General features: G+C 44.2%; 3 protein-coding genes across 3 annotated transcripts; all 3 read left to right on the plus strand.

Moving 5' to 3' along the window:
• Nucleotides 1-412: 412 nt before the first annotated feature.
• Nucleotides 413-909, plus strand: MONOS_10582 (uncharacterized protein; the record flags this gene model as incomplete). Its single annotated transcript, XM_067863042.1, has 4 exons — nucleotides 413-416; nucleotides 474-498; nucleotides 590-867; nucleotides 899-909. 4 exons carry the CDS (start codon nucleotides 413-415, stop codon nucleotides 907-909), a joined length of 318 nt encoding a protein of 105 aa, XP_067734295.1.
• A 512-nt stretch (nucleotides 910-1421) lies between these two features.
• MONOS_10583 (uncharacterized protein) lies at nucleotides 1422-1983 on the plus strand (the record flags this gene model as incomplete). Its single annotated transcript, XM_067863043.1, has 3 exons — nucleotides 1422-1587; nucleotides 1642-1760; nucleotides 1930-1983. The coding sequence occupies 3 exons, from the start codon at nucleotides 1422-1424 to the stop codon at nucleotides 1981-1983; spliced, it is 339 nt and encodes a 112-aa protein (XP_067734296.1).
• A 406-nt stretch (nucleotides 1984-2389) lies between these two features.
• Nucleotides 2390-26222, plus strand: MONOS_10584 (putative Protein tyrosine and serine/threonine kinase). Its single transcript, XM_067863044.1, has 24 exons — nucleotides 2390-5045; nucleotides 5124-5619; nucleotides 5666-6837; nucleotides 6926-8596; nucleotides 8726-9163; nucleotides 9238-10113; nucleotides 10211-10481; nucleotides 10625-12283; nucleotides 12427-12820; nucleotides 12877-13201; nucleotides 13270-14037; nucleotides 14126-14327; nucleotides 14375-15712; nucleotides 15762-15881; nucleotides 16025-16126; nucleotides 16174-16413; nucleotides 16503-17681; nucleotides 17825-18600; nucleotides 18669-18854; nucleotides 18914-19435; nucleotides 19524-20873; nucleotides 20985-21578; nucleotides 21762-21870; nucleotides 21973-26222. Exons 1-24 carry the CDS (start codon nucleotides 2427-2429, stop codon nucleotides 25536-25538), a joined length of 20973 nt encoding a protein of 6990 aa, XP_067734297.1. The 5' UTR covers nucleotides 2390-2426; the 3' UTR covers nucleotides 25539-26222.
• The last annotated feature ends 770 nt before the right edge of the window (nucleotides 26223-26992 follow it).

Here is a 26992-nt window from a genome sequence, read left to right on the forward strand (position 1 = left end):
TTTTGTCATTTTATCACACACATTTTTTTTCTTTATCAGTTTTTCTTTGAATTTTTCTTATCTTATCTTTTTTTTTTCTTTTCTGTTTTCTTTTTCTTTTTTTTCTTTTCGTTTGCTTGTTTGTTTATATGATTGTTTTCATAAATTTAATATTTTTCTATCTTTGTAATTTTCTAACAAAAATTAACCAACTTTCTTTATCTGATCTTTCTTTATCGTGAAAAACTTTCAAAAAGAAACATCTTCACTGAAAAATTGTAATACAGATTCAATTCATTTTTTAAATGAAAAAGAGGAAGAAAAGGAATGAACTTCGAGATTTGCTTTTCTCAATAATAACAAATTGCTTTGCTTTTCAAAAGATATATAACGATTTAATTGCTTCCCCATAAGAAGTTTTTTATTTTTACGAATGAGTTTTTGCCTGCTGTGCGTTTGCTTCTGTTATTTCTTTATTTTATCGCAAATTGGAGAAACATACAGTTTTGAGCCAAAAATGTTTGAAATTAATTTTGCAAATTTTCTTTCTTCATTGCATCGAATTGTGATTTTTTTTATTGTGATATTTTTTCTGTTTCACCTTAAAAAGTCACACACCTGAGAACGCTGATGAATTCTATTATGTAAATGAAAATTGTGGAGAAGGCACGGACGACTGCAGTGAGAATTCTCCATGTTGCAGCTTGACAACTGTTTTCAATAAAAACGGACCATTTTTTGTCAAAATCAACGGAAAAACAACAATAACAGAATCAAAAAATTTCAATTGTGCAGTCACTTTATCTGGAGAAAGAGATGCGAGCATTGAAGTCACCGGCTCTGCTTCATCTTTTCCTTCACTTGAGTTCCATTCTGAAACAATGATGAGTAATTTGATTATTTTTCTTTCAAGTTTTAGTCCTGACGTAGCTGCATTTATTAAAATGGAAAATGCTTCACTGGAAATGATTGGAGTTGAAATTATTTTGCCAGAGACATTTGGAAATTCTCTTTTAGATATTACTGGTGAGAATGCGAATTGCAAATTCGAAAATTTGTCCATAAGACCAAATGATAATTGCTCTGAATTTGGCTCGAACACTCCTTGTTCATCTATTTTAACAAATTCGAAAGGGATTATTAATGTGAAATCTTCTTCAATAGCCACTATAACAGAATCAAACTTCGAATTTTTAAACCTTCATTCATCGCTTTTCAACATAGAAATGACTAATCAGTTCACCATTTCTAAATCCAATTTTTCTTCTGTTATTTTGAATTTTAAAGAGGAAACTCTTGGAATTACTGGAAATTGTGGAAGTTGCATCAAATTCACGGGAGGGAAACCGACTGATCCTTTTCTTAGCGTTTCAAATAGCACTTTTCGTAATTGCACCTTGGCAGAGAATGGGTTAAAAGGAGGTGCATTATATATTGATTTAATGCGTGGAGTCCGCCTTGAGTTAAATTCTTCAACTTTCGAATCATGCAATGCAAACTCATCTGAACAGAGCACAAAGGGTGGAGCAATATACTTGAATCTTCAACTAAGATCATTGGATTTTGTATTTAAGAATCTCACATTTGGAATAGGAGAAAATTCCTGCAGTGCGACAAATGGAATGAATATATTTTTAAAATCTTCTTTGTATAATTTGGTAGCCACCACAGAATATTTCGCTTTTGACATGTCAGAAAACGACAACAAAACCAGATATCAGGCTTCACCCGATGATAATACAATCATCTCAATAATTGATTACCTTGCACCAGAAGGCAATGTTTTTTATTTCAATTCAAATATTACAAATAATAATACAAATTGTGGGACGCAATACAACCCTTGTGGATCAATTATGTATGCATTAAGCAACACTTTTTTGGGAATGTGCGAACGAGAACTCATACTCATGAATGAATTTGTTCTCAATGAACTCTTAATTTTGACAGATCTTCCTTTTAATGTATGTGGAAACCCCAACGATAATGCCAATTCGAAAATGAATATAAGAATTACATCGACTGAACAAGATCTAATTCAAGTGACTACGCAGTGCTCCTTTACAAGGCTTGAAATATCCTTTATATCTGATCAAACAAGTGATATTTCTTTTATTACATCTGAGGTGAACAATTCAAATAATTACACCTTATCATTTTCTCAGTGCTTGTTTACTCAAGTTCCAGACATAGATACCACAGGCTTAACGATAATAACACTCAAAGCCGGAAAGCTTATCTTCCATCAAGTGAATGTCCAAAATTGTTTCATAAAATCATTCTTATCTATGATATCAGGAACTTTAGCAATTTTATCTGAAAGTCCATCTTCTTTATCAAAAACAAACAACAGTAAAAACGAAGAAATCTCATTTACATTATCATTGACAAATTGTAAATATGATAAATATCTTATAAATATCGAAAATATTATTGAAAGCGAAAGAATGGAAATTGACATATCAGACATTCAAATAAAAAATTGCATTTGCACAGGGGATGATGGGAGTCTTGTGCGTGTATTGAATGCGGATAGTTTCATTATGTTTGGAGCAGCGATTAGTGGAGCTACAGATGAGGAAAGTAATGTGTTGGTGAGCGGGCGAGGGGTGGAGATTGAGGGATGTGGAAAAGGAAGTGTAACGAACAGCAACTTTACGGGGCTTGTGGTTAAATGCACGGGATTTAGTGGCAGCAGTTATGAGGAAGCGGGAGGCGGGGGTCTGAAGGCGATTGTGAAGGCGAGGGGAACAGCGACGGCGGCGGCGACGACGATGGGGCGGTTGATGAAAAGAAACGGAAATGGGGATACGAGTGGCGAAGGGGCGGGAGAAGAGGCGCTGCTGGCTGTAACGGGGTGCCGATTTGAAGGATGCAAAGTTATTGGAGCAGGGAAGGATAAAGCGCTTTTAGTGGGAGGAGGGGTGTGGTGTGTGCTTGGGGAAAAAGGAGATGGTGAAGATAAAGGAGGCGAGATTGAGATTAGGGGATGCGAGTTTTGCTCGTGCTGGGCGGGGAAGAAGCAGGGTGACGCAGGAACGGAAGAAGATGCCAATAACACTGAGGGTCGAGGAGGAGGGATCTTCTTGGATGTGCAGAATACAAAGATGAGATTTTATTTGGAGGGTGTTACAAAAGGGGATGAGGGGGGAGACGCGGGAGAGGGGACTGGAGAAGGAACGGAAGAGCCGGTGGTGGCAAAGAAGGAGCTGTTTGGGGTTGGTGAAGGGGAGGAGTGCTATGCGTTGCACGGTACGAATTTGTTTGTTAGATATCCTGGGAGCGGGGATGGGGAGAGTTTGAAAGGCAACATATTTGATTTTGATTATGATACGGAAAGAGCGGAGCGGCGGAACGAGATGAAAGGAGGGTATTTTGTGGAAGATGGAGAAGGGGGGATAGCAGACGAGGTGATTGAGTATCTGCTGATACACTTGGTAGATTGGAATGAAAGCGAGGGAGCGTATGTGATGATGGGGAAAAAGGATGGGGAGATTGAGGTGGGCGGGGAAGATGTTCCGGGATGTGGGAGGAAGTATCTGCCGTGTGCGGGGATTGAGTTTGCGTATGGCAATGCTAAATGGGGTGAAGGCGCTAATGATGCGAAGATTGTTCTTTCTGGGGAAGAATATACTATTGGGGAGCCGATTGAGCTTTTGGCAGGAAATGGAGCGAATGGTGTGCGTCCAGGGAAAGTTATTATTGATGGGGCAGCAGGAAGTGAAGAGGGGAGTGCAGAAAAAATGAAAGTGATGATTGATATTGAGAGCAAACCAGGAGTCAGCGGAAGGAATGAAGGAGAGGAAAGCTCTGCGAAGGGGGCGATTACGAGTTACGTTAATTTGGTTATACAGAATGTGAAATTTTCATTGAATAAAGCAGGGAATAAGAGCAGCTGTGTTGTGTGGAGTGAGGGGGCAGGAGTGAGCCTGAGTGTGGAACATGTAGAGTTTGATGGGACAGAAATTAGCAAAGAGACGATTGGATGGAGAGTGATCCACTATGAAGGGGGAAGTAATCTGAGCATGAGTGATGTGACGGTCAAGGCAATGAGGCTTTCGAAGAGCATGATTGAATATAAATGCGAAACTAATTTTGGAGCAGGTGGAGAAGGAGAAGTTGCGGGTTATGTCAATCTGATGGGAGTGAAGATTGATGATTGCAAAGTGAAGGTCAAGGAGGATGGGAATGGTGTGGAAAATGCGACAGGAAGTAAGGTGTATCTGGTGAAAGTGGAAGGGGGAGAAGGCATAAGTGTAAATATGGAGGGGGTTACTATTACGAAGAGTGTTTCGGAGGAAGGGTGCGGGAGTCTTGTGCGTGTGGCTAATGTGGGCAGTTTTGTGATGAAGAGAGCAGCGATTAGTGGAGCTACGGAAGGTGGTGATTCTAGTTTTGTGAGTGGGCGAGGGGTGGAGATTGAGGGATGTGGAAAAGGAAGTGTAACGAACAGCAACTTTACGGGGCTTGTGGTTAAATGCACGGGATTTAGTGGCAGCAGTTATGAGGAAGCGGGAGGCGGGGGTCTGAAGGCGATTGTGAAGGCGAGGGGAACAGCGACGGCGGCGGCGACGACGATGGGGCGGTTGATGAAAAGAAACGGAAATGGGGATACGAGTGGCGAAGGGGCGGGAGAAGAGGCGCTGCTGGCTGTAACGGGGTGCCGATTTGAAGGATGCAAAGTTATTGGAGCAGGGAAGGATAAAGCGCTTTTAGTGGGAGGAGGGGTGTGGTGTGTGCTTGGGGAAAAAGGAGATGGTGAAGATAAAGGAGGCGAGATTGAGATTAGGGGATGCGAGTTTTGCTCGTGCTGGGCGGGGAAGAAGCAGGGTGACGCAGGAACGGAAGAAGATGCCAATAACACTGAGGGTCGAGGAGGAGGGATCTTCTTGGATGTGCAGAATACAAAGATGAGATTTTATTTGGAGGGTGTTACAAAAGGGGATGAGGGGGGAGACGCGGGAGAGGGGACTGGAGAAGGAACGGAAGAGCCGGTGGTGGCAAAGAAGGAGCTGTTTGGGGTTGGTGAAGGGGGAGGAGTGCTATGCGTTGCACGGTACGAATTTGTTTGTTAGATATCCTGGGAGCGGGGATGGGGAGAGTTTGAAAGGCAACATATTTGATTTTGATTATGATACGGAAAGAGCGGAGCGGCGGAACGAGATGAAAGGAGGGTATTTTGTGGAAGATGGAGAAGGGGGATAGCAGACGAGGTGATTGAGTATCTGCTGATACACTTGGTAGATTGGAATGAAAGCGAGGGAGCGTATGTGATGATGGGGAAAAAGGATGGGGAGATTGAGGTGGGCGGGGAAGATGTTCCGGGATGTGGGAGGAAGTATCTGCCGTGTGCGGGGATTGAGTTTGCGTATGGCAATGCTAAATGGGGTGAAGGCGCTAATGATGCGAAGATTGTTCTTTCTGGGGAAGAATATACTATTGGGGAGCCGATTGAGCTTTTGGCAGGAAATGGAGCGAATGGTGTGCGTCCAGGGAAAGTTATTATTGATGGGGCAGCAGGAAGTGAAGAGGGGAGTGCAGAAAAAATGAAAGTGATGATTGATATTGAGAGCAAACCAGGAGTCAGCGGAAGGAATGAAGGAGAGGAAAAGCTCTGCGAAGGGGGCGATTACGAGTTACGTTAATTTGGTTATACAGAATGTGAAATTTTCATTGAATAAAGCAGGGAATAAGAGCAGCTGTGTTGTGTGGAGTGAGGGGGCAGGAGTGAGCCTGAGTGTGGAACATGTAGAGTTTGATGGGACAGAAATTAGCAAAGAGACGATTGGATGGAGAGTGATCCACTATGAAGGGGGAAGTAATCTGAGCATGAGTGATGTGACGGTCAAGGCAATGAGGCTTTCGAAGAGCATGATTGAATATAAATGCGAAACTAATTTTGGAGCAGGTGGAGAAGGAGAAGTTGCGGGTTATGTCAATCTGATGGGAGTGAAGATTGATGATTGCAAAGTGAAGGTCAAGGAGGATGGGAATGGTGTGGAAAATGCGACAGGAAGTAAGGTGTATCTGGTGAAAGTGGAAGGGGGAGAAGGCATAAGTGTAAATATGGAGGGGGTTACTATTACGAAGAGTGTTTCGGAGGAAGGGTGCGGGAGTCTTGTGCGTGTGGCTAATGTGGGCAGTTTTGTGATGAAGAGAGCAGCGATTAGTGGAGCTACGGAAGGTGGTGATTCTAGTTTTGTGAGTGGGCGAGGGGTGGAGATTGAGGGATGTGGAAAAGGAAGTGTAACGAACAGCAACTTTACGGGGCTTGTGGTTAAATGCACGGGATTTAGTGGCAGCAGTTATGAGGAAGCGGGAGGCGGGGGTCTGAAGGCGATTGTGAAGGCGAGGGGAACAGCGACGGCGGCGGCGACGACGATGGGGCGGTTGATGAAAAGAAACGGAAATGGGGATACGAGTGGCGAAGGGGCGGGAGAAGAGGCGCTGCTGGCTGTAACGGGGTGCCGATTTGAAGGATGCAAAGTTATTGGAGCAGGGAAGGATAAAGCGCTTTTAGTGGGAGGAGGGGTGTGGTGTGTGCTTGGGGAAAAAGGAGATGGTGAAGATAAAGGAGGCGAGATTGAGATTAGGGGATGCGAGTTTTGCTCGTGCTGGGCGGGGAAGAAGCAGGGTGACGCAGGAACGGAAGAAGATGCCAATAACACTGAGGGTCGAGGAGGAGGGATCTTCTTGGATGTGCAGAATACAAAGATGAGATTTTATTTGGAGGGTGTTACAAAAGGGGATGAGGGGGAGACGCGGGAGAGGGGACTGGAGAAGGAACGGAAGAGCCGGTGGTGGCAAAGAAGGAGCTGTTTGGGGTTGGTGAAGGGGAGGAGTGCTATGCGTTGCACGGTACGAATTTGTTTGTTAGATATCCTGGGAGCGGGGATGGGGAGAGTTTGAAAGGCAACATATTTGATTTTGATTATGATACGGAAAGAGCGGAGCGGCGGAACGAGATGAAAGGAGGGTATTTTGTGGAAGATGGAGAAGGGGGATAGCAGACGAGGTGATTGAGTATCTGCTGATACACTTGGTAGATTGGAATGAAAGCGAGGGAGCGTATGTGATGATGGGGAAAAAGGATGGGGAGATTGAGGTGGGCGGGGAAGATGTTCCGGGATGTGGGAGGAAGTATCTGCCGTGTGCGGGGATTGAGTTTGCGTATGGCAATGCTAAATGGGGTGAAGGCGCTAATGATGCGAAGATTGTTCTTTCTGGGGAAGAATATACTATTGGGGAGCCGATTGAGCTTTTGGCAGGAAATGGAGCGAATGGTGTGCGTCCAGGGAAAGTTATTATTGATGGGGCAGCAGGAAGTGAAGAGGGGAGTGCAGAAAAAATGAAAGTGATGATTGATATTGAGAGCAAACCAGGAGTCAGCGGAAGGAATGAAGGAGAGGAAAGCTCTGCGAAGGGGGCGATTACGAGTTACGTTAATTTGGTTATACAGAATGTGAAATTTTCATTGAATAAAGCAGGGAATAAGAGCAGCTGTGTTGTGTGGAGTGAGGGGGCAGGAGTGAGCCTGAGTGTGGAACATGTAGAGTTTGATGGGACAGAAATTAGCAAAGAGACGATTGGATGGAGAGTGATCCACTATGAAGGGGGAAGTAATCTGAGCATGAGTGATGTGACGGTCAAGGCAATGAGGCTTTCGAAGAGCATGATTGAATATAAATGCGAAACTAATTTTGGAGCAGGTGGAGAAGGAGAAGTTGCGGGTTATGTCAATCTGATGGGAGTGAAGATTGATGATTGCAAAGTGAAGGTCAAGGAGGATGGGAATGGTGTGGAAAATGCGACAGGAAGTAAGGTGTATCTGGTGAAAGTGGAAGGGGGAGAAGGCATAAGTGTAAATATGGAGGGGGTTACTATTACGAAGAGTGTTTCGGAGGAAGGGTGCGGGAGTCTTGTGCGTGTGGCTAATGTGGGCAGTTTTGTGATGAAGAGAGCAGCGATTAGTGGAGCTACGGAAGGTGGTGATTCTAGTTTTGTGAGTGGGCGAGGGGTGGAGATTGAGGGATGTGGAAAAGGAAGTGTAACGAACAGCAACTTTACGGGGCTTGTGGTTAAATGCACGGGATTTAGTGGCAGCAGTTATGAGGAAGCGGGAGGCGGGGGTCTGAAGGCGATTGTGAAGGCGAGGGGAACAGCGACGGCGGCGGCGACGACGATGGGGCGGTTGATGAAAAGAAACGGAAATGGGGATACGAGTGGCGAAGGGGCGGGAGAAGAGGCGCTGCTGGCTGTAACGGGGTGCCGATTTGAAGGATGCAAAGTTATTGGAGCAGGGAAGGATAAAGCGCTTTTAGTGGGAGGAGGGGTGTGGTGTGTGCTTGGGGAAAAAGGAGATGGTGAAGATAAAGGAGGCGAGATTGAGATTAGGGGATGCGAGTTTTGCTCGTGCTGGGCGGGGAAGAAGCAGGGTGACGCAGGAACGGAAGAAGATGCCAATAACACTGAGGGTCGAGGAGGAGGGATCTTCTTGGATGTGCAGAATACAAAGATGAGATTTTATTTGGAGGGTGTTACAAAAGGGGATGAGGGGGAGACGCGGGAGAGGGACTGGAGAAGGAACGGAAGAGCCGGTGGTGGCAAAGAAGGAGCTGTTTGGGGTTGGTGAAGGGGAGGAGTGCTATGCGTTGCACGGTACGAATTTGTTTGTTAGATATCCTGGGAGCGGGGATGGGGAGAGTTTGAAAGGCAACATATTTGATTTTGATTATGATACGGAAAGAGCGGAGCGGCGGAACGAGATGAAAGGAGGGTATTTTGTGGAAGATGGAGAAGGGGGATAGCAGACGAGGTGATTGAGTATCTGCTGATACACTTGGTAGATTGGAATGAAAGCGAGGGAGCGTATGTGATGATGGGGAAAAAGGATGGGGAGATTGAGGTGGGCGGGGAAGATGTTCCGGGATGTGGGAGGAAGTATCTGCCGTGTGCGGGGATTGAGTTTGCGTATGGCAATGCTAAATGGGGTGAAGGCGCTAATGATGCGAAGATTGTTCTTTCTGGGGAAGAATATACTATTGGGGAGCCGATTGAGCTTTTGGCAGGAAATGGAGCGAATGGTGTGCGTCCAGGGAAAGTTATTATTGATGGGGCAGCAGGAAGTGAAGAGGGGAGTGCAGAAAAAATGAAAGTGATGATTGATATTGAGAGCAAACCAGGAGTCAGCGGAAGGAATGAAGGAGAGGAAAGCTCATGAAGGGGGCGATTACGAGTTACGTTAATTTGGTTATACAGAATGTGAAATTTTCATTGAATAAAGCAGGGAATAAGAGCAGCTGTGTTGTGTGGAGTGAGGGGGCAGGAGTGAGCCTGAGTGTGGAACATGTAGAGTTTGATGGGACAGAAATTAGCAAAGAGACGATTGGATGGAGAGTGATCCACTATGAAGGGGGAAGTAATCTGAGCATGAGTGATGTGACGGTCAAGGCAATGAGGCTTTCGAAGAGCATGATTGAATATAAATGCGAAACTAATTTTGGAGCAGGTGGAGAAGGAGAAGTTGCGGGTTATGTCAATCTGATGGGAGTGAAGATTGATGATTGCAAAGTGAAGGTCAAGGAGGATGGGAATGGTGTGGAAAATGCGACAGGAAGTAAGGTGTATCTGGTGAAAGTGGAAGGGGGAGAAGGCATAAGTGTAAATATGGAGGGGGTTACTATTACGAAGAGTGTTTCGGAGGAAGGGTGCGGGAGTCTTGTGCGTGTGGCTAATGTGGGCAGTTTTGTGATGAAGAGAGCAGCGATTAGTGGAGCTACGGAAGGTGGTGATTCTAGTTTTGTGAGTGGGCGAGGGGTGGAGATTGAGGGATGTGGAAAAGGAAGTGTAACGAACAGCAACTTTACGGGGCTTGTGGTTAAATGCACGGGATTTAGTGGCAGCAGTTATGAGGAAGCGGGAGGCGGGGGTCTGAAGGCGATTGTGAAGGCGAGGGGAACAGCGACGGCGGCGGCGACGACGATGGGGCGGTTGATGAAAAGAAACGGAAATGGGGATACGAGTGGCGAAGGGGCGGGAGAAGAGGCGCTGCTGGCTGTAACGGGGTGCCGATTTGAAGGATGCAAAGTTATTGGAGCAGGGAAGGATAAAGCGCTTTTAGTGGGAGGAGGGGTGGTGTGTGCTTGGGGAAAAAGGAGATGGTGAAGATAAAGGAGGCGAGATTGAGATTAGGGGATGCGAGTTTTGCTCGTGCTGGGCGGGGAAGAAGCAGGGTGACGCAGGAACGGAAGAAGATGCCAATAACACTGAGGGTCGAGGAGGAGGGATCTTCTTGGATGTGCAGAATACAAAGATGAGATTTTATTTGGAGGGTGTTACAAAAGGGGATGAGGGGGGGAGACGCGGGAGAGGGACTGGAGAAGGAACGGAAGAGCCGGTGGTGGCAAAGAAGGAGCTGTTTGGGGTTGGTGAAGGGGAGGAGTGCTATGCGTTGCACGGTACGAATTTGTTTGTTAGATATCCTGGGAGCGGGGATGGGGAGAGTTTGAAAGGCAACATATTTGATTTTGATTATGATACGGAAAGAGCGGAGCGGCGGAACGAGATGAAAGGAGGGTATTTTGTGGAAGATGGAGAAGGGGGATAGCAGACGAGGTGATTGAGTATCTGCTGATACACTTGGTAGATTGGAATGAAAGCGAGGGAGCGTATGTGATGATGGGGAAAAAGGATGGGGAGATTGAGGTGGGCGGGGAAGATGTTCCGGGATGTGGGAGGAAGTATCTGCCGTGTGCGGGGATTGAGTTTGCGTATGGCAATGCTAAATGGGGTGAAGGCGCTAATGATGCGAAGATTGTTCTTTCTGGGGAAGAATATACTATTGGGGAGCCGATTGAGCTTTTGGCAGGAAATGGAGCGAATGGTGTGCGTCCAGGGAAAGTTATTATTGATGGGGCAGCAGGAAGTGAAGAGGGGAGTGCAGAAAAAATGAAAGTGATGATTGATATTGAGAGCAAACCAGGAGTCAGCGGAAGGAATGAAGGAGAGGAAAGCTCTGCGAAGGGGGCGATTACGAGTTACGTTAATTTGGTTATACAGAATGTGAAATTTTCATTGAATAAAGCAGGGAATAAGAGCAGCTGTGTTGTGTGGAGTGAGGGGGCAGGAGTGAGCCTGAGTGTGGAACATGTAGAGTTTGATGGGACAGAAATTAGCAAAGAGACGATTGGATGGAGAGTGATCCACTATGAAGGGGGAAGTAATCTGAGCATGAGTGATGTGACGGTCAAGGCAATGAGGCTTTCGAAGAGCATGATTGAATATAAATGCGAAACTAATTTTGGAGCAGGTGGAGAAGGAGAAGTTGCGGGTTATGTCAATCTGATGGGAGTGAAGATTGATGATTGCAAAGTGAAGGTCAAGGAGGATGGGAATGGTGTGGAAAATGCGACAGGAAGTAAGGTGTATCTGGTGAAAGTGGAAGGGGGAGAAGGCATAAGTGTAAATATGGAGGGGGTTACTATTACGAAGAGTGTTTCGGAGGAAGGGTGCGGGAGTCTTGTGCGTGTGGCTAATGTGGGCAGTTTTGTGATGAAGAGAGCAGCGATTAGTGGAGCTACGGAAGGTGGTGATTCTAGTTTTGTGAGTGGGCGAGGGGTGGAGATTGAGGGATGTGGAAAAGGAAGTGTAACGAACAGCAACTTTACGGGGCTTGTGGTTAAATGCACGGGATTTAGTGGCAGCAGTTATGAGGAAGCGGGAGGCGGGGGTCTGAAGGCGATTGTGAAGGCGAGGGGAACAGCGACGGCGGCGGCGACGACGATGGGGCGGTTGATGAAAAGAAACGGAAATGGGGATACGAGTGGCGAAGGGGCGGGAGAAGAGGCGCTGCTGGCTGTAACGGGGTGCCGATTTGAAGGATGCAAAGTTATTGGAGCAGGGAAGGATAAAGCGCTTTTAGTGGGAGGAGGGGTGTGGTGTGTGCTTGGGGAAAAAGGAGATGGTGAAGATAAAGGAGGCGAGATTGAGATTAGGGGATGCGAGTTTTGCTCGTGCTGGGCGGGGAAGAAGCAGGGTGACGCAGGAACGGAAGAAGATGCCAATAACACTGAGGGTCGAGGAGGAGGGATCTTCTTGGATGTGCAGAATACAAAGATGAGATTTTATTTGGAGGGTGTTACAAAAGGGGATGAGGGGGGAGACGCGGGAGAGGGGACTGGAGAAGGAACGGAAGAGCCGGTGGTGGCAAAGAAGGAGCTGTTTGGGGTTGGTGAAGGGGAGGAGTGCTATGCGTTGCACGGTACGAATTTGTTTGTTAGATATCCTGGGAGCGGGGATGGGGAGAGTTTGAAAGGCAACATATTTGATTTTGATTATGATACGGAAAGAGCGGAGCGGCGGAACGAGATGAAAGGAGGGTATTTTGTGGAAGATGGAGAAGGGGGATAGCAGACGAGGTGATTGAGTATCTGCTGATACACTTGGTAGATTGGAATGAAAGCGAGGGAGCGTATGTGATGATGGGGAAAAAGGATGGGGAGATTGAGGTGGGCGGGGAAGATGTTCCGGGATGTGGGAGGAAGTATCTGCCGTGTGCGGGGATTGAGTTTGCGTATGGCAATGCTAAATGGGGTGAAGGCGCTAATGATGCGAAGATTGTTCTTTCTGGGGAAGAATATACTATTGGGGAGCCGATTGAGCTTTTGGCAGGAAATGGAGCGAATGGTGTGCGTCCAGGGAAAGTTATTATTGATGGGGCAGCAGGAAGTGAAGAGGGGAGTGCAGAAAAAATGAAAGTGATGATTGATATTGAGAGCAAACCAGGAGTCAGCGGAAGGAATGAAGGAGAGGAAAGCTCTGCGAAGGGGCGATTACGAGTTACGTTAATTTGGTTATACAGAATGTGAAATTTTCATTGAATAAAGCAGGGAATAAGAGCAGCTGTGTTGTGTGGAGTGAGGGGGCAGGAGTGAGCCTGAGTGTGGAACATGTAGAGTTTGATGGGACAGAAATTAGCAAAGAGACGATTGGATGGAGAGTGATCCACTATGAAGGGGGAAGTAATCTGAGCATGAGTGATGTGACGGTCAAGGCAATGAGGCTTTCGAAGAGCATGATTGAATATAAATGCGAAACTAATTTTGGAGCAGGTGGAGAAGGAGAAGTTGCGGGTTATGTCAATCTGATGGGAGTGAAGATTGATGATTGCAAAGTGAAGGTCAAGGAGGATGGGAATGGTGTGGAAAATGCGACAGGAAGTAAGGTGTATCTGGTGAAAGTGGAAGGGGGAGAAGGCATAAGTGTAAATATGGAGGGGTTACTATTACGAAGAGTGTTTCGGAGGAAGGGTGCGGGAGTCTTGTGCGTGTGGCTAATGTGGGCAGTTTTGTGATGAAGAGAGCAGCGATTAGTGGAGCTACGGAAGGTGGTGATTCTAGTTTTGTGAGTGGGCGAGGGGTGGAGATTGAGGGATGTGGAAAAGGAAGTGTAACGAACAGCAACTTTACGGGGCTTGTGGTTAAATGCACGGGATTTAGTGGCAGCAGTTATGAGGAAGCGGGAGGCGGGGGTCTGAAGGCGATTGTGAAGGCGAGGGGAACAGCGACGGCGGCGGCGACGACGATGGGGCGGTTGATGAAAAGAAACGGAAATGGGGATACGAGTGGCGAAGGGGCGGGAGAAGAGGCGCTGCTGGCTGTAACGGGGTGCCGATTTGAAGGATGCAAAGTTATTGGAGCAGGGAAGGATAAAGCGCTTTTAGTGGGAGGAGGGGTGTGGTGTGTGCTTGGGGAAAAAGGAGATGGTGAAGATAAAGGAGGCGAGATTGAGATTAGGGGATGCGAGTTTTGCTCGTGCTGGGCGGGGAAGAAGCAGGGTGACGCAGGAACGGAAGAAGATGCCAATAACACTGAGGGTCGAGGAGGAGGGATCTTCTTGGATGTGCAGAATACAAAGATGAGATTTTATTTGGAGGGTGTTACAAAAGGGGATGAGGGGGAGACGCGGGAGAGGGGACTGGAGAAGGAACGGAAGAGCCGGTGGTGGCAAAGAAGGAGCTGTTTGGGGTTGGTGAAGGGGAGGAGTGCTATGCGTTGCACGGTACGAATTTGTTTGTTAGATATCCTGGGAGCGGGGATGGGGAGAGTTTGAAAGGCAACATATTTGATTTTGATTATGATACGGAAAGAGCGGAGCGGCGGAACGAGATGAAAGGAGGGTATTTTGTGGAAGATGGAGAAGGGGGATAGCAGACGAGGTGATTGAGTATCTGCTGATACACTTGGTAGATTGGAATGAAAGCGAGGGAGCGTATGTGATGATGGGGAAAAAGGATGGGGAGATTGAGGTGGGCGGGAAGATGTTCCGGGATGTGGGAGGAAGTATCTGCCGTGTGCGGGGATTGAGTTTGCGTATGGCAATGCTAAATGGGGTGAAGGCGCTAATGATGCGAAGATTGTTCTTTCTGGGGAAGAATATACTATTGGGGAGCCGATTGAGCTTTTGGCAGGAAATGGAGCGAATGGTGTGCGTCCAGGGAAAGTTATTATTGATGGGGCAGCAGGAAGTGAAGAGGGGAGTGCAGAAAAAATGAAAGTGATGATTGATATTGAGAGCAAACCAGGAGTCAGCGGAAGGAATGAAGGAGAGGAAAGCTCTGCGAAGGGGGCGATTACGAGTTACGTTAATTTGGTTATACAGAATGTGAAATTTTCATTGAATAAAGCAGGGAATAAGAGCAGCTGTGTTGTGTGGAGTGAGGGGGCAGGAGTGAGCCTGAGTGTGGAACATGTAGAGTTTGATGGGACAGAAATTAGCAAAGAGACGATTGGATGGAGAGTGATCCACTATGAAGGGGGAAGTAATCTGAGCATGAGTGATGTGACGGTCAAGGCAATGAGGCTTTCGAAGAGCATGATTGAATATAAATGCGAAACTAATTTTGGAGCAGGTGGAGAAGGAGAAGTTGCGGGTTATGTCAATCTGATGGGAGTGAAGATTGATGATTGCAAAGTGAAGGTCAAGGAGGATGGGAATGGTGTGGAAAATGCGACAGGAAGTAAGGTGTATCTGGTGAAAGTGGAAGGGGGAGAAGGCATAAGTGTAAATATGGAGGGGGTTACTATTACGAAGAGTGTTTCGGAGGAAGGGTGCGGGAGTCTTGTGCGTGTGGCTAATGTGGGCAGTTTTGTGATGAAGAGAGCAGCGATTAGTGGAGCTACGGAAGGTGGTGATTCTAGTTTTGTGAGTGGGCGAGGGGTGGAGATTGAGGGATGTGGAAAAGGAAGTGTAACGAACAGCAACTTTACGGGGCTTGTGGTTAAATGCACGGGATTTAGTGGCAGCAGTTATGAGGAAGCGGGAGGCGGGGGTCTGAAGGCGATTGTGAAGGCGAGGGGAACAGCGACGGCGGCGGCGACGACGATGGGGCGGTTGATGAAAAGAAACGGAAATGGGGATACGAGTGGCGAAGGGGCGGGAGAAGAGGCGCTGCTGGCTGTAACGGGGTGCCGATTTGAAGGATGCAAAGTTATTGGAGCAGGGAAGGATAAAGCGCTTTTAGTGGGAGGAGGGGTGTGGTGTGTGCTTGGGGAAAAAGGAGATGGTGAAGATAAAGGAGGCGAGATTGAGATTAGGGGATGCGAGTTTTGCTCGTGCTGGGCGGGGAAGAAGCAGGGTGACGCAGGAACGGAAGAAGATGCCAATAACACTGAGGGTCGAGGAGGAGGGATCTTCTTGGATGTGCAGAATACAAAGATGAGATTTTATTTGGAGGGTGTTACAAAAGGGGATGAGGGGGGACGCGGGAGAGGGGACTGGAGAAGGAACGGAAGAGCCGGTGGTGGCAAAGAAGGAGCTGTTTGGGGTTGGTGAAGGGGAGGAGTGCTATGCGTTGCACGGTACGAATTTGTTTGTTAGATATCCTGGGAGCGGGGATGGGGAGAGTTTGAAAGGCAACATATTTGATTTTGATTATGATACGGAAAGAGCGGAGCGGCGGAACGAGATGAAAGGAGGGTATTTTGTGGAAGATGGAGAAGGGGGATAGCAGACGAGGTGATTGAGTATCTGCTGATACACTTGGTAGATTGGAATGAAAGCGAGGGAGCGTATGTGATGATGGGGAAAAAGGATGGGGAGATTGAGGTGGGCGGGAAGATGTTCCGGGATGTGGGAGGAAGTATCTGCCGTGTGCGGGGATTGAGTTTGCGTATGGCAATGCTAAATGGGGTGAAGGCGCTAATGATGCGAAGATTGTTCTTTCTGGGGAAGAATATACTATTGGGGAGCCGATTGAGCTTTTGGCAGGAAATGGAGCGAATGGTGTGCGTCCAGGGAAAGTTATTATTGATGGGGCAGCAGGAAGTGAAGAGGGGAGTGCAGAAAAAATGAAAGTGATGATTGATATTGAGAGCAAACCAGGAGTCAGCGGAAGGAATGAAGGAGAGGAAAGCTCTGCGAAGGGGGCGATTACGAGTTACGTTAATTTGGTTATACAGAATGTGAAATTTTCATTGAATAAAGCAGGGAATAAGAGCAGCTGTGTTGTGTGGAGTGAGGGGCAGGAGTGAGCCTGAGTGTGGAACATGTAGAGTTTGATGGGACAGAAATTAGCAAAGAGACGATTGGATGGAGAGTGATCCACTATGAAGGGGGAAGTAATCTGAGCATGAGTGATGTGACGGTCAAGGCAATGAGGCTTTCGAAGAGCATGATTGAATATAAATGCGAAACTAATTTTGGAGCAGGTGGAGAAGGAGAAGTTGCGGGTTATGTCAATCTGATGGGAGTGAAGATTGATGATTGCAAAGTGAAGGTCAAGGAGGATGGGAATGGTGTGGAAAATGCGACAGGAAGTAAGGTGTATCTGGTGAAAGTGGAAGGGGGAGAAGGCATAAGTGTAAATATGGAGGGGGTTACTATTACGAAGAGTGTTTCGGAGGAAGGGTGCGGGAGTCTTGTGCGTGTGGCTAATGTGGGCAGTTTTGTGATGAAGAGAGCAGCGATTAGTGGAGCTACGGAAGGTGGTGATTCTAGTTTTGTGAGTGGGCGAGGGGTGGAGATTGAGGGATGTGGAAAAGGAAGTGTAACGAACAGCAACTTTACGGGGCTTGTGGTTAAATGCACGGGATTTAGTGGCAGCAGTTATGAGGAAGCGGGAGGCGGGGGTCTGAAGGCGATTGTGAAGGCGAGGGGAACAGCGACGGCGGCGGCGACGACGATGGGGCGGTTGATGAAAAGAAACGGAAATGGGGATACGAGTGGCGAAGGGGCGGGAGAAGAGGCGCTGCTGGCTGTAACGGGGTGCCGATTTGAAGGATGCAAAGTTATTGGAGCAGGGAAGGATAAAGCGCTTTTAGTGGGAGGAGGGGTGTGGTGTGTGCTTGGGGAAAAAGGAGATGGTGAAGATAAAGGAGGCGAGATTGAGATTAGGGGATGCGAGTTTTGCTCGTGCTGGGCGGGGAAGAAGCAGGGTGACGCAGGAACGGAAGAAGATGCCAATAACACTGAGGGTCGAGGAGGAGGGATCTTCTTGGATGTGCAGAATACAAAGATGAGATTTTATTTGGAGGGTGTTACAAAAGGGGATGAGGGGGGAGACGCGGGAGAGGGGACTGGAGAAGGAACGGAAGAGCCGGTGGTGGCAAAGAAGGAGCTGTTTGGGGTTGGTGAAGGGGAGGAGTGCTATGCGTTGCACGGTACGAATTTGTTTGTTAGATATCCTGGGAGCGGGGATGGGGAGAGTTTGAAAGGCAACATATTTGATTTTGATTATGATACGGAAAGAGCGGAGCGGCGGAACGAGATGAAAGGAGGGTATTTTGTGGAAGATGGAGAAGGGGGATAGCAGACGAGGTGATTGAGTATCTGCTGATACACTTGGTAGATTGGAATGAAAGCGAGGGAGCGTATGTGATGATGGGGAAAAAGGATGGGGAGATTGAGGTGGGCGGGGAAGATGTTCCGGGATGTGGGAGGAAGTATCTGCCGTGTGCGGGGATTGAGTTTGCGTATGGCAATGCTAAATGGGGTGAAGGCGCTAATGATGCGAAGATTGTTCTTTCTGGGGAAGAATATACTATTGGGGAGCCGATTGAGCTTTTGGCAGGAAATGGAGCGAATGGTGTGCGTCCAGGGAAAGTTATTATTGATGGGGCAGCAGGAAGTGAAGAGGGGAGTGCAGAAAAAATGAAAGTGATGATTGATATTGAGAGCAAACCAGGAGTCAGCGGAAGGAATGAAGGAGAGGAAAGCTCTGCGAAGGGGGCGATTACGAGTTACGTTAATTTGGTTATACAGAATGTGAAATTTTCATTGAATAAAGCAGGGAATAAGAGCAGCTGTGTTGTGTGGAGTGAGGGGGCAGGAGTGAGCCTGAGTGTGGAACATGTAGAGTTTGATGGGACAGAAATTAGCAAAGAGACGATTGGATGGAGAGTGATCCACTATGAAGGGGGAAGTAATCTGAGCATGAGTGATGTGACGGTCAAGGCAATGAGGCTTTCGAAGAGCATGATTGAATATAAATGCGAAACTAATTTTGGAGCAGGTGGAGAAGGAGAAGTTGCGGGTTATGTCAATCTGATGGGAGTGAAGATTGATGATTGCAAAGTGAAGGTCAAGGAGGATGGGAATGGTGTGGAAAATGCGACAGGAAGTAAGGTGTATCTGGTGAAAGTGGAAGGGGGAGAAGGCATAAGTGTAAATATGGAGGGGTTACTATTACGAAGAGTGTTTCGGAGGAAGGGTGCGGGAGTCTTGTGCGTGTGGCTAATGTGGGCAGTTTTGTGATGAAGAGAGCAGCGATTAGTGGAGCTACGGAAGGTGGTGATTCTAGTTTTGTGAGTGGGCGAGGGGTGGAGATTGAGGGATGTGGAAAAGGAAGTGTAACGAACAGCAACTTTACGGGGCTTGTGGTTAAATGCACGGGATTTAGTGGCAGCAGTTATGAGGAAGCGGGAGGCGGGGTCTGAAGGCGATTGTGAAGGCGAGGGGAACAGCGACGGCGGCGGCGACGACGATGGGGCGGTTGATGAAAAGAAACGGAAATGGGGATACGAGTGGCGAAGGGGCGGGAGAAGAGGCGCTGCTGGCTGTAACGGGGTGCCGATTTGAAGGATGCAAAGTTATTGGAGCAGGGAAGGATAAAGCGCTTTTAGTGGGAGGAGGGGTGTGGTGTGTGCTTGGGGAAAAAGGAGATGGTGAAGATAAAGGAGGCGAGATTGAGATTAGGGGATGCGAGTTTTGCTCGTGCTGGGCGGGGAAGAAGCAGGGTGACGCAGGAACGGAAGAAGATGCCAATAACACTGAGGGTCGAGGAGGAGGGATCTTCTTGGATGTGCAGAATACAAAGATGAGATTTTATTTGGAGGGTGTTACAAAAGGGGATGAGGGGGAGACGCGGGAGAGGGGACTGGAGAAGGAACGGAAGAGCCGGTGGTGGCAAAGAAGGAGCTGTTTGGGGTTGGTGAAGGGGAGGAGTGCTATGCGTTGCACGGTACGAATTTGTTTGTTAGATATCCTGGGAGCGGGGATGGGGAGAGTTTGAAAGGCAACATATTTGATTTTGATTATGATACGGAAAGAGCGGAGCGGCGGAACGAGATGAAAGGAGGGTATTTTGTGGAAGATGGAGAAGGGGGATAGCAGACGAGGTGATTGAGTATCTGCTGATACACTTGGTAGATTGGAATGAAAGCGAGGGAGCGTATGTGATGATGGGGAAAAAGGATGGGGAGATTGAGGTGGGCGGGGAAGATGTTCCGGGATGTGGGAGGAAGTATCTGCCGTGTGCGGGGATTGAGTTTGCGTATGGCAATGCTAAATGGGGTGAAGGCGCTAATGATGCGAAGATTGTTCTTTCTGGGGAAGAATATACTATTGGGGAGCCGATTGAGCTTTTGGCAGGAAATGGAGCGAATGGTGTGCGTCCAGGGAAAGTTATTATTGATGGGGCAGCAGGAAGTGAAGAGGGGAGTGCAGAAAAAATGAAAGTGATGATTGATATTGAGAGCAAACCAGGAGTCAGCGGAAGGAATGAAGGAGAGGAAAGCTCTGCGAAGGGGGCGATTACGAGTTACGTTAATTTGGTTATACAGAATGTGAAATTTTCATTGAATAAAGCAGGGAATAAGAGCAGCTGTGTTGTGTGGAGTGAGGGGGCAGGAGTGAGCCTGAGTGTGGAACATGTAGAGTTTGATGGGACAGAAATTAGCAAAGAGACGATTGGATGGAGAGTGATCCACTATGAAGGGGGAAGTAATCTGAGCATGAGTGATGTGACGGTCAAGGCAATGAGGCTTTCGAAGAGCATGATTGAATATAAATGCGAAACTAATTTTGGAGCAGGTGGAGAAGGAGAAGTTGCGGGTTATGTCAATCTGATGGGAGTGAAGATTGATGATTGCAAAGTGAAGGTCAAGGAGGATGGGAATGGTGTGGAAAATGCGACAGGAAGTAAGGTGTATCTGGTGAAAGTGGAAGGGGGAGAAGGCATAAGTGTAAATATGGAGGGGGTTACTATTACGAAGAGTGTTTCGGAGGAAGGGTGCGGGAGTCTTGTGCGTGTGGCTAATGTGGGCAGTTTTGTGATGAAGAGAGCAGCGATTAGTGGAGCTACGGAAGGTGGTGATTCTAGTTTTGTGAGTGGGCGAGGGGTGGAGATTGAGGGATGTGGAAAAGGAAGTGTAACGAACAGCAACTTTACGGGGCTTGTGGTTAAATGCACGGGATTTAGTGGCAGCAGTTATGAGGAAGCGGGAGGCGGGGGTCTGAAGGCGATTGTTAAAACTGGAAAAACAGAGGAAAATCTTGTTAAAATGTGTGAGTTTAGTAATAAAAATCTAATTAATATTGATAAAGATTTTGAACAATTGATTGTTGAAGGATGTCAATTTGAAAATTGTGAAGCTGTTGATTCTGATGAAAGAGATATGGTATTGGTGGGAGGTGGATTTTATTGTTGCATTTGCGGAGAGGAAAGTTGTTATAATTCATTTGAAAATGCCGATAATTATAAGTTATTATTTAGCAATTTGATTTTTAAGGAATGTAGTCTTTTAAAAGAAGGAAGCAAAGGTGGTGGAATATATGTTCATAATTTGGAAAATCTTCCGATGAAAATGGATATGAGAGTTAGCGATATGAATAATTGCATTGATAACAAAGCCACATTCGGATCAGTGATGTTTCTATCTGCAAAAGATTTAAGTGAGATTGTGAAATCAACAACGTTTAACTTTCTTGCTAGCGGAGCAAACATTGATGAATTTCTTGGAAGTGAATTAATAAATGATCCAGATGTGGATGCTGTTCCATTATTTGCATTTACGTTGGGAACATTTAGTAACAGCAGTATTGATGATAATGGAATAGATAATTATATTTGTGGATATCAAAAATATCCATGCGCTTCAATAAATCGAGCAATTGAGAAAGCCAAAGGCAATTCAAAAAGAGTTTGTAAAATACTCAACAAGTCAAGTGTGGAAAAGAAAATATCACTTGAATATTCAGCTTATCAATGCTCTATTGAAGGAACAGATAGATCAAAAAGCACATTGACTACAAAAGATGATGCAGATTTCCAAGGAAAATCGGCATTTGAGATTATTACAAAGATATCGTTTAAGACATTACGGGTTTTGTTAAAGAGCCACAATTCGATTTATAGTTTCACAACAGTTAATGGAGGGAATTTGGAATATAGTAGTTGTTCAATATCAAACAATGCGCCAAGAGAATCGTTGAATTATCCATTTCTGAATATGATAAATGGAAATGTTACATTTAGTTATGTTTCATTAAGCGATTTGAATTATCAGGATGCAAGCTTTCTGATTGCTGGACACGAAGATCAGCAAAATGATGAAACTATTCGCATTTCATTGAGTTATACAAACATTTCAAAGTCAAATGCAAATGGTTGTGATGGTTTTCTTCATGTTGTTAATATCAGAAGCTTTACTGTGAATAGATGTAACTTCAACAATGTGAATTTGAGTTGCCCATTGATTGCAATGAATAACATTTCAGCAGGTTCTGTATCTTATTCGAATTTTACACAAATTAAAAGCAGTGGGACTCATGGAGGTTGCGTAGCAATGAAAAAGCTAAATGATAACCAACAAGATCAGTCATTAAACTTTAGCCAAGTTAGATTCAACAGCGTTAATGTTGATGGTTCAGAAAGCCAAGGAGGCTCCATGTATTTGGCATTGGACAACAAAATGAAGTTGCTGATAAACAATTCAGCTTTCTCATCTTCAAGCGCAAACTTGTCAAATGGACGAGGAGGAGCTTTGCTGTTGAATCTTCTGCCGCCGTTTGTTGGAAGTTATTTATTGTCCTCACCAACGTTCAAATTCAATAGTGCGAAATGCGGAAGAGATGTTTTTGTGTATGCAACACGACTGAGCACAGGCGCTGTAATGAGCTGGTTCGACTTCTCGTTTTTTGATGGATATGATCAGAAGAATGCTCTTTACGGGGCTGATGCTTTGGATTTGAAAGATGTTGATCTGTTTGATTTGTGGGAGCAAAAATCGTCAGTTGTGATTATTGCAGATGATGGAATTGACTCAAAACTTTGCGGTACTACAAATATCCCTTGTAAAAGCTTTTCTGATGCTTTAAGTCGTCTTGAAGGTGATGACAAATATGTTCAAATCAGCGGGAAATGCTATATCACCAGCTCTAATGATGTATCTGGAACAACTATTCAACCTCATAATGAAGATTCTTCTCAATCTCCTGGAACTAAGCAAATAACTTTGGTTTTAAAAGGAAATGAAAGTGTAGAAATTACCACAGGATTGCTGTGTAATTCAAAATTCTTTTCATTGCAAAATGCTTCTCTGCACATTACGAGAGAATTGGCTTGTGGGGCAGTTATCGACTCTGCAAAAGGACACGTACAGCTCACGTCAGTTGAATTGGCATATGAAGAAACAGAACAAGCTGCTAATACGCTTTTGAAAAGGTCCACGAATGATCCTTTCCAAATTACTATGAACATATTACTAATTGAAGGAGGCGATTTAACGATAAGCGAATTTCGAATGAATGGATTGATTTTTGCAGTTAGTCCAATTGTGTTGAATCAAAAATGCGGGAACGTGTCAATTTCCTCAATGTCCGTGAAAGACACTGTCATAAATGATATTGAAAAATCTTTCTGTTCTGTCGCAACTCCAAGTGATAGAAGCCCAACAGATGAAAAAATCAATTTCTCTTTGTCTCATTCTTCTTTTGCAAATCTTTCACGTAGCCTTTCAGAAGTGGTAACAACAAAACAAAACAGTGAGACTCAAAGTGCACCGCTTGTGTTCTCTTTTACTGATCCTTCTCCTTCTCCTTCGGAAGATGAGAATGATGCGAGCGATGACCCACAGACAGACGATGCGGAGAAATTCCCAGTCGTTGCGATAAAGAATTGCACGTTTGTGTGCCCCGAGCAAAAGGATAGTACTTCGTTTATTTGTGTCAGCAATTCTGCTGCGTCATTTACTTTTTGCACTTTCGATGCCAATGTACCTTCTGAGCCTGAATCTCTGAAACAGCTTTCTCTCTCTTCAAGATTATCAAATTCAATTTTAAAATACTCATCAAAGGCAAATTCAAAAGCAAATTCTGGGCAATTAATCTCAAACGAAGATTTCTGCAGCTGGAACGGTTCGCTTCTTAAATTCACACAGGCAAACGGAACTGTAACAGAAACAGTGTTTGCTGGAACAACAAATGGTGCTGTTTGTGTAGACGGAGGAAATATTAGTTTTTCTGAATGCAAGTTTACAAACAATACGATATCATCCTCGTTGTATCCATCAGCAAGAAGAAATCTAAAATGTTCTAACAAAGCTATTGTGACTCTTTCGAGCTTAAAGGGAGGCGATGGCTTTAGTAAAACAGATCCGCTTTGGATTCTTAATGATGGATGCGAATTAAATGGAATTCCAAGCGAAAGGAATTCATCATTATTTGTCCCTACTGTTACATCGTTTACGAATAAAACAGATAACACAAATTACAAACTGACATTCAAAGGAACTTATTTATTCCCTTGTGATCTTGCTTATCACGTGAAGGTTGAGTATATTCAAGAGAAAGAACAAGAAGAACAACAGGAGCAAAAAGAAGAAGATCCAAATGCTCATCCGACAACCATCACAGATTTCTCTTTCAGTGCTTTCGTATCTGAATCAGAAGTTGTCGGCCAAATTCCAAAAAGTGTGATAGACGATGCTGAGTACCAAGATGAAATAACAGTATGGTTCTCGTATGAAAAGGGCGACGTGAGCAAAACCAGATCAATAACGTCCTCATTGATTCTTAAGAATTGGACATATCCCCCACAACCAGGACCTGAAGATCCATATGAGAGAATTGCCAAAATGTCGTCGCAGATAAAGAATATCGTAATTGCTCTTGCTGTTGTGTTTGTTATTGCTGCTCTAATTGTGATTGTGCTTGTGATATGTGCGTTGCGCTATAAGAAGCAAAGAAATCTGATCAAGCAAGAAAAACTGAAAACAGACGACACAATGAAAGTGGTAATGTCAACGCATTCGTCGTATGGCACGATTCGCCCAGAGATTGCGCCACCAGAAAATACATACTCCAGCGTATCTCAGCTTCCGTTGCTTGAAGCTGATGAAATGGACGATGAAGATGAATATGATTCATCATATGCATATGACAATGAAGAAGAAAGTGAAGAAGACAATACCTTTATGGGCGGATTGAGATTGGAGAGCGTAAAGGCAGAACCTGTTCACTCATTAAAAGCAGACGATTCAGTAGTAACTTCGTCAGATATTTCTTCGTCTTCATCATCTGCTGTGGATGAAGAACCTTTGATGGCTCTTCCACCGAAGTCTAGCTCAGCTCTTCCGGTACCAGTAGCACCACCACGATTTACAACACCATCGGATCTGCTTGTGACCGTCATGCCAACAGTTTCACCATTTACATTGACGACTGTCAGTGCACAGTCTTCTTTGTACTCCTTCTTGTTCTCTTCGGCCTCAAACGCAGCAAAGGAAGAAGAAGCAATTCCCGGAAAGCGCCAAACAGCTGCTAAACCTGAACTTGCTCCAGATGAGGTGATGGGTGTGGTGCTGTCGATTATTAATGGGCTGACACACTTGAACGAGATCAAAGACCCGCAACTGGGAATGATATACGGTCAGCTGTCTCCGATGTCCGTGTATCTTGGAGGAGCTAACAAGCGTCAGGTGTTTTTGGCTGTTCAGAACATTCCTCAAATAGAAACGCTTCGATGGGTTGCGCCTGATGTGAATGAGGATGGCGTTGGAACAGAGCAGAGCTCAGTATTTTCTTTGGGACTGCTTATGTATGCGATGCTGTTTGGACAGATGCCTTTCGAAGATATGAACCCTGTTGAAGCGTCGCTTGCAATTGCTGCTGGCAAACGTCCCGACATCTCTGGAGCTTTTGACTCAACATTGACACAACTGTTGATGGAATGCTGGCAAAAGAGTGCACAAAAACGCCCGTCCTTGCGTGAGTTGGAATCTACGTTGCGCATGATTATCCAACTTTATTCACAAGAAAATGAAGCAACCGAAACAGCAGACTGAAAAAAATTAAGTGCATAAAAAAAAACTTGTTTAATGAATTTCTCTATTCTAAATTTTTTTTTAAATTGTTTTATGTTTACGCAATGTTTTTGATTAAATACTCACCTCACAATTTTAAGTTGAACTTGTATAAGTATATTAGAAGAATTATTTGTTTGTCCGAATTTCTATCTATTTTTTAAATCTTGTGCTACAATTTCTATTTTGCTCGTCATATCATTGCTCTTTTTGTAGTTTTGGTAATCGTGATACTTTTAATATTTGAATGTCTGTTGTTTCGGTCCATCGAGCAAAAGAGAGGCCGAATGGTTTATCCTTCGATTGTGTATTATTTATCGATTGTTATCTTTTTGTTTTGAATTGTTTCATAATTATTATATTTTTATTTTGTTATTCTTAAACAGATTTAATTTGATAAAAGAAAAAATGAAAAAGATGATTTCAATACTTTGCAAAATTAATTCTAACTGTTAAATATTTTTTATTTCTTTGTTTTCCTTTATTAGTTTTTCTCCCCATTTGAATTTTGATATTTTTATCGTGTTCTCCAAATCGTTGTTCTCCTTTCACTTCAATAGTTTCATTTTTAAATTATATTATTTTGTTTCATTATTTTATTTTATTTAATTTTATTAAGGATGATAGTTTTTTTATCCTTTATTCAATAATTAATTATTAATATTATTTTTATTCAAAACATAATTTATTAAACAAAAACTAATTTTTAGCCATAAAATAAAATCAAAAAGAATTTGTTTCTTCAAAGGGAATTAAAAGAATAATTATTTCTTTTGATTTTTCTCTTCAAATGTCGTAAGTTGTGAATAAAAATTTTTGAGTGGTTTTATTTAATTTTATTATTATTATTATTATTATTATTATTATTATTATTATTATTATTATTATTATTATTATTATTATTATTATTATTATTATTATTATTATTATTATTATTATTATTATTATTATTATTATTATTATTATTATTATTATTATTATTATTATTATTATTATTATTATTATTATTATTATTATTATTATTATTATTATTATTATTATTATTATTATTATTATTATTATTATTATTATTATTTGTTTTTGTTTTTATTTATTTTATTTTATTTTATTTTTTTTTTTTTTGTTGGCTTTCACCAAAAATCATTCAACTTCTTTAAACTTTAAATCGAAATTAAAATAGTCCAAATTAAAATCGAAAAAACAAAGTTTATATATTTAAATTTTTTTCTCTTGTGAAAGTTTTGGAGATTGTTGTGATTTAACTGTTGATAATGATATTTATTTATTAAGTGATAATGTTTTTCTTTTATTTTGAACAGCTGTTTTCAATTATTTTGAATGATGTTCATTGATCCTTTTTTCATTTTGAAAATTGAAAATGTTTTATTAAGTCTGTTTCAAATGCAATAAACAATATCTGAAACGTTTCGTATCAA

This window comes from Monocercomonoides exilis (genome assembly GCF_001643675.1).
Source record: "Monocercomonoides exilis strain PA203 chromosome Unknown scaffold5-2102611, whole genome shotgun sequence".
Taxonomy (NCBI): Eukaryota; Preaxostyla; order Oxymonadida; family Polymastigidae; genus Monocercomonoides; species Monocercomonoides exilis.

What these genes read in the sequence shown, in the direction of transcription:
- MONOS_10584 (XM_067863044.1), top strand. Translation starts at nt 2,427, where the DNA reads ATGGAAATTGACATATCAGACATTCAAATAAAAAATTGCATTTGCACA. An exon ending in GCAACTTTACGGGGCTTGTG is followed by an intron (nt 18,855 to 18,913) that starts GTTAAATGCACG and finishes CGGGGTCTGAAG; the next exon opens with GCGATTGTGAAGGCGAGGGG. An exon ending in GGAGTGCTATGCGTTGCACG is followed by an intron (nt 19,436 to 19,523) that starts GTACGAATTTGT and finishes TGATACGGAAAG; the next exon opens with AGCGGAGCGGCGGAACGAGA.